General features: G+C 43.0%; 1 protein-coding gene across 1 annotated transcript; it reads left to right on the top strand.

Moving 5' to 3' along the window:
• The first annotated feature begins 4,168 nt into the window (after positions 1–4,168).
• ACRALDRAFT_1062506 (uncharacterized protein) lies at positions 4,169–5,420 on the top strand. Its single transcript, XM_071016619.1, has one exon. The coding sequence runs from the start codon at positions 4,308–4,310 to the stop codon at positions 5,118–5,120; it is 813 nt and encodes a 270-aa protein (XP_070875847.1). The 5' UTR covers positions 4,169–4,307; the 3' UTR covers positions 5,121–5,420.
• Positions 5,421–7,295: the final 1,875 nt, after the last annotated feature.

Raw genomic sequence — 7,295 nt, 5'->3', positions numbered from 1 at the left:
TCTTTTCTTTTTATAGAAAGCTATACGCCGTAGGAGCTTCTTCGTACAGCTTTAGAGCCGATAGATAACTAGGCCCGGGGCCTAGCCTATACTATAAGTCTATAAGAGCCTGCACCGATTTTTTAGGTTTTCTTTTAACTATATCTTTTATAGTTTTCCTTTATTTCTTTCGCTTATAACTATATTAGCCTGATTAGAAGAAGACGAGTCGAATAGCTCTGATTTTAATTAATTTAGCCTGCTAGTTATTAAGTAATTATTAGTTAGTTTAATAGTACGCGTTAAATATCTTCATCGTCTCTTTTAAAGCAGACTATATACCATTAATACCGCCTACCCTTTTTAATCCTGCCTACCGTATTCTGCTAGGGAAGTTACTATAAGCTTATCCTGCTTACTCTTTTCTTTATTTTTCCTCTTTTTCTTACTCTTTTTACTACTCTTTTTTCCCCGATATCTTCGTTCCTTTAATCGGCCCGAGCCTAATCCGCCTGCCTATAGTTAATCCGATTAATTAAGTTAATCTAGTTAATCTCGTTAATCCTGCTACTTCTTCTTCCTATTCCTTTAAGCCCGGCCATAATTCTGCCGCCTCGAAGAGCCTGCCGTTCTTTCTGCCGCGAGACCCGGTTCTATTCTTCGCCTACCGACTCTACGAAGGAACCGATAAACCGACCTGCCTTTTTACATGCCGTGCTACGCCGCCGAAAAGATCCGAGCTGCGTGCTTTACGCCTACGAACCGAACTAGGCTGCCTGCCTAGAAAGAGATAGATATGCTCTACGAGAGATATAGGAATACCGAGACCTTCGTATAGGCCCGTCGCTCACGATATTCCTATAGACCCCGAGAATATATAGTTCCGAAATCCTGACTAGTCTATAGACCTTAAGTCTTTTTATTACCTACTCTTATAAGCTATGCCGTTAATTCCCCTGCCACGATCTTTACGGTTATTTCTACCTAGTTCTGCGTTTTACGTTATTAATCTTTTACTAGGGCCGCCGCCTATTTACCGCCTACCCTATATACGTTCACGGTCACGTCTTCTATATTACGGTCTTCTCGAAGACTATAGTAGGGCCGCCGCCTATTTACTACCGCCTACTACCGCCGGCGCCGCGTTACTTATTCCTTTTAAGGAACTAAGGAAGCCGCCGCCGCCGCCTGCTTTATACGCACGAAGGACCTACGAGGTTACCTTTATCCTTCAGGTCACTATCCTTCGAGCCCGCGTCTTCGAGAGACGTCTTTAGGAATACACGCGCGAGGAAAGATATGGAAGCTATTACTGTATAGGCTGTTTATAGATGCCCTGATTAGGGTAAAAGAGATATGTTTAGGACGGTTAATTAGTTATTGCTTCTGTTTATAAGGAAATTATTAAGACCACGAGGCGTGGCTTAATAATTTAGGGCCGATTATAGAGGGGTAGACCCGTGTTCCGGGTCAGGACGTTGGATATCACGTAACCACTCGGTCCTAGAGATCTGGTCTTATATACGGCTATTCTTCGGGATAGACCCACTATATCTAGCTAGCTTTTTGTCCGATCTTTCACGATCGTCACCTATTACCTATTATAATTATAATTTATATTATCTCTGCTTTTTCGGTTATCTAGACGATCTAGAAGAGCCGACTATAGGCCCGCCTACCTATCTAGCTATCCGTTCCCCTGATTAGACCACTGTGGACCCTTCTAGAGGCCCGGCGACCGTCTCCTCGGGACCCTTAGCTCTAGATACGGACCCGTGACGAGCCTGTCCCTTCCCTTCGGCTAGCCTATTGGTTGGTTGTTTGTTTTGGCCCTGGCGGAGCCGTTCTGCATAGTGACGGCTTCGCCTTTCTGCAGTACTTAGATACCAGCTTTTTAAATATTCTTAGACGTAGAACGTCTACCTCAGAATATATATACTGCTTAGGAATAAATAATCCTATTAACTAGACCTTATCAAAACAGAAAGTCGTTGCTTTATTAATCATAGAAGCCGAATATATGGCTCTAACCGAGGCTGTAAAACAAGGAATCTGTATATATAATCTCTATACGGAACTTATAAATAACCTTAATATAAGATTTAGTAATAATAAACCGAGGATTCCTACTATTCTTATAGACAGCGAGAGTGCTAAAAAGGTCGCTAAAAACCCGGAATTTATAAAAGAGTAAAGCATATCAATAGACAGTTTCACTTCTATAGCCAATAACTACAGGAAAATAGTATAAAGGTAGTGTATATAAACACTAAATACAATATATCCGATATAATAACTAAAGGGCTACTAAAAAAGACTTATAATATACTCTACGGCTATATAAACCTAGGCTATAAAGACGATACACTACCCGAATATCGCCTACTACCTTATAAAGAAATAAAAGAACTCAAATACTGGGTTTTTTACCTATAGACAGGTTTTCCTAGAATAAAATTAAAAAGGTTTTTTAACTTTTTCCCTACACTATAATAAAGATAGAGGTTTTTCTTTTTTCCTCGCCTTAAAAATATATAGACTAAGAAATAACTAGCTAAGCTACACCTATTATATAGGAATCCGCTTATAGGGGGGTGTTAGTACTATACTAGAAAATAAATATATCTATACACGGTATAGTATAATATACGAAACCTCCTATAAGTCAGGGACTTCCTAAGTCCTCTAAGGTCCTCCCGAGTCCCCAAAGGACTTCCTGAGTCCCCCAGGGACTTCCTGAGTCCTCCAGGGTCCTCCCAAGTCCCCCGGGACCCTAGGTGGACCCACGGACCTTCAGGTGAACCCATAGACCTTTAGGTGGACCCACGGACCTCCAGGACCTTCGGAGTAACCCACGGACTCTTAGGACCTTCGGAGAAACCCATAGACCCTCACCTATACTTCGAGGGTCTGGATACTAAATCAGTAGCTTGAATAAACCGTAGGAAAGGGTTATATATACTAGGCTGCCCGCCCCCCTCTTCCTTTCCTTTCTCTCTCTCTGTATCTTACTTCTATAATCTGTATAGTCTTCTATAATCTAAACTGCCTCTTTTTCTCTAGATCTTCCTCTTCCGTTCTATCTCTTCGTGGCCGTTATAAAGGTTAGGTTAAGAGGGACGGCTAGTTTAGTTCGGGAGGATAAGGAGGGAGTTAGTGACCCCGATAAGTAGAGTTTAGGCCGGCCTATCTATCCCTAGGTCGGGATAGATTAACGGATAGGCCGGATTAATAACGGTCACCGGCTCCTATAGACAGGAGCCTTAGAAGGAGGGGCGTGATATTAGGGATATTCTATTTAAGGAGATCGGATAGGACTTAGAGGCGTTAAGGAATATATTAAGAACCCGGAACCGGCCCTAAGGTTAACCCTAGGAATATTTAGAACCGAGTTATGTTTTAGGATTATTAAGCTGGCCTAAGACCTCTGGTCTTAGAGCCCTAGGTTATTATATATCGATCCTAGGGAGGATAGTTACTAGTCCTTAGGTAGGGTGTTTCCTGTTAAGTCCTGAGTTAAAGGGCCTTAACGAATAATCTTATAATCATCTCCCACTTAAGGTTAGCTTCGTGACCTATTCTTATTATAGTCTTAACGAGTCTCTTTACTCCGTATACAAACCTATAACAGTAAGCTATTAATATAGCCAAAACTTAAGCTATTAAATAGGCGAGTTAATAATAGGCTTATAAAAAGAGCTGCTAAGCTATAAAAGAGGTTAAAGATCGTTCTGCTTAACGCCGGCGACTTATAGGCGGGCGGGCGGTTAAAATCGGAGCTAAAAAGCTTAAAAAGAGAGGCGTAAATAGACTTAAAAGAAAAGCTTCGTAGAGCCTAAAAAGAGGGCAGAGACAAAGAGCTATTCCGAGCTCTAAAAAGTAGTAGTTTTAGCTACTACTATATAAGATCAGGAGCAGCCTAGCAGAGATTATATAAGGGAACGAGTTAATTATAAGCAACTATTAGCTATTTAATCCCCTATAGGGTTAAGTAGGGGTACTTATAAAGAGGGACTTTCTTAAATAAATATAATCCGTTTAAGGTACCCTTACTTATGTAACTTCTATATATCCTAATAAACATTTCCCTGCGTCCTTACCGACGTTTTCCTACTTCCGACTTCGGGAGCAAAGGTCCGATATAGTTGCCCTGCGCCGGGAAGATATGATAACCCGGATCCGATATCCTGTGGAAGCTTACACGATCTTCATGCCACTTGTCCGTGGCTAACCAGTCTTTTCTTAAGTCGATAAGCGCTGGCATATTCATTCTCGAGGGCATTGCTTCATTTCTATTCAATCTAGTCTTCCTTTTCTCGGCTTTCGTCATGGACCGCCCGCGTGTCATTTCCATGGAAGTCGCTGCAAATGGCCGGAGCGACTGTTACTTCCGCATCCGAGCCGATCGCCGCGTGAAATACATCACCGTCAAGGCAGGAGCTCTCAATGCTGAGGCGCTCGATGACATGCCCTTGGACTTTGAGAACATTCTGCCACCTCTTGACTTTTACTCGAACTCCTGGAAGTCTGCTTCTGTCGCGCGAAACCCAACGACGCACGACCTGGAGGCAACTCTCTCCTCCGCCGACCTGCCGGCGGTGAAAAGTATCTGGAACCCCCGACTGATCGACTGCTTCGATATTGAACGAACAAAGTTCCTCACAGTGCTCACGCAAGAATGCAAATGGGAGACATTGACCGAGCCCCATGCAATGGTGGCGAAGATGGCTCGCTTCCACTGGGAAATCCCGTACATCGAAGCAGAGACTCGAATGTACCAGGTCCTCGACGACCAAGGCATCGCTCCTAAATTTCTCGGGCACATCCATGAAGAAGGCAGGGTCATTGGGATTCTTTTGGAGAAAGTGCCGGACGGCCGTCCCGCGGAGCCGCCAGACTTGGGGCGCTGCAAGGCGGCTCTGGAGCGGTTTCACGCGCTGGGGTATCTGCATGGCGACTGCAACAAGTACAACTTTGTCATCCGTCCGGATGACAAGGTGGTGCTCATCGATTTTGAGAAGGCGAGAAAGTGTGATGATGAGGCTATGTTGGAAGCGGAGATGGCGAGCTTGGAGTCACAGCTGGCAGAGACGACTGGGCGAGGCGGAGGGCTGATGTCCGTGGACGATTCCGAGCCTTAAGCTGGCAGGCCAGATGTTTCGATGTGTACATGACTGCCAATATTTGTTGCATAGGCCGGACCGAAAACAGGAACGGAACGGGTTATTCCGTACCGAGATTGGATACGGGTTATCTACGGGGTCAGGTGCAGAGTTTTAGTTACAAACAGCATACACCTCCGCCGGGGTTTTAAAGGTTAGTTATAACTTCGCCCCACTTCTTAATCTCTTATTGGATTATACTACCGATCGGTATCTTCTTATATAAATTTATATAAAGAGGTATATCTGATTATAATAATATAAGACTAATATTAAGACACAGGATAATAATTAAAGCTATTACTATCTTTACCTAGGTAACCTACCTTTAACTATTTCTAACTTATGAATTTATAAATAACCTATATTTAGAAAGGAATAAGGGAGACACAGACTATTAGACTAATAGTATTAAGCGGCGGAAGTATAAGCGGCTAGCTATAGATTAATCGCACTAAGTAAGGCTAGATAATTATATTAGCTAGAATTAAGGAAAGAAAAGGAAAAGGTCTATAGAGGAGCGTAGGATTTACTAGGTTTATACGAATCCGCGGTAAGGGCAGCGCTAGGTCCGAGTATCGGACCTGCGCGCTAATTAGCGGTTCTGGCCTTATACCGAAACTATATATTTAAGGGGTTAACCCGTGATAGGAAGTAAGATCTTAGTTAATATATAGGTATTTAGTAGTACTATACCCAGAAAATTATCACGGGTTAACCCCTTAAAAGTGTAGTTCCGGTATAAGGCCGGAACCGCTAATTAGCATATAGATCCGACGCTTGGACCTCGCGCTGCCCTTACCGCGGATTCGTATAAACCTAGTAAATCCTATACCTTTTATAGACCTTTTCCTTTCCTTCTTTTAATTCTAGCTAACATAATTATTCGGCCTTACTTAGTGCGATTAACCTATAACTAGCCGCTTATATAGCTAGAACTCCAGCGAACCCTACGCGCTATATTAGCATAGAGTTAGATACGAACACGCTGTTAGGCGGCGGCGGTCCTATAAACCCCGCTAAGCTAGCTAAGTACACGGATAAAAGGATGACTGAAGCTATTAATACGACGCTTAGTCCCTTATAGGAATAGATAGCTTAATAATAAGAGCTGCTTTAACGATTTACGAACGGCCTCGCGAACGCCTAGGCCCCGTAATAACCTACCCTTAAGCTCGCGGCCCCCTTAGACGGAGCCCCTACGAACACTCTTATAGAATCGGTGGCAGGCCCTCCTACCCCGGCGACCCTTACTCCCCCCTAAATAGAAGCCCCCTAGGAGCCACGTCTATTATATACTAAGCCTCTACTATACCCCGCGAAGTTTAATAGAAGGCAAATAGAGTACGCTACCTAGTTATAGTAGATACACGATAAGCTCTAGCTAGATAAACACTTATATAATAACCGAGCCGAAATATAGTATTATATTAACTTATAGTTAGAAGGGAGTGCCTAGTAAGTAGTATTAGCCTTTTACGCCGTTAGGAGGCCGGGAGGTACCCGCGACCCAGAGTCGTTCCTTACCTACCTAGACCGTATATATAAGGACTAGAATAAATAGCCTTACACGGCCCTCGCGCAATATACCCTTAGGTAGCGCGAGGAATAAACCTTCGCGTAGTTTTTACTAAAATTCAAGAAATAGATCGCCTAAATAGGTAGTAGCGAGTAGGTAGACTTAGCGAAGATTACTTTCCTTAAGGAAGCCCTAAGCTAAAAGCTATATAGCGCCTTAGTCACTATAAAGTTACCCTATAATTATATTAAGGGTTTTCGTGTAAAGAGTAAAGAGACGTTATAAGATAATCGAAAAAAGGCAATATAAACTAATAGGCTAAATTAAGAGTTAAATTATTCGCTAAACCTCCTAGTCAGGAGTTCAGCTTTACCTATCCCTTTTATAGATAACCAGAGCCTCTTCCCCGAGAACCTTATAGAATCCCCTTAAGAATATTCCTAGGACTACGATCTATCCGCCGGTAGTCCTCCCTATTATACTATACCAGACCGGCCCGGATAGTACTAGTCCCGGAGCCGAGTCGACCGCCTATCTCCGAACACCATACCTTTATCTAATCCCCTTTATAAGTATTAGGATATATTATTTCCTCCTATTCAGGCTATCCCTAACTTCGATATATTATATGCGTA

This window comes from Sodiomyces alcalophilus (genome assembly GCF_042370955.1).
Source record: "Sodiomyces alcalophilus JCM 7366 unplaced genomic scaffold ACRALscaffold_3, whole genome shotgun sequence".
Lineage (NCBI taxonomy): Eukaryota > Fungi > Ascomycota > Sordariomycetes > Glomerellales > Plectosphaerellaceae > Sodiomyces > Sodiomyces alcalophilus.
Note: the sequence above shows the minus strand (reverse complement) of the source record. Positions and strands in the feature narration are given on the sequence as shown.

Coding starts and splice junctions, on each gene's coding strand:
- ACRALDRAFT_1062506 (XM_071016619.1), top strand. CDS start 4,308: ATGGACCGCCCGCGTGTCATTTCCATGGAAGTCGCTGCAAATGGCCGG.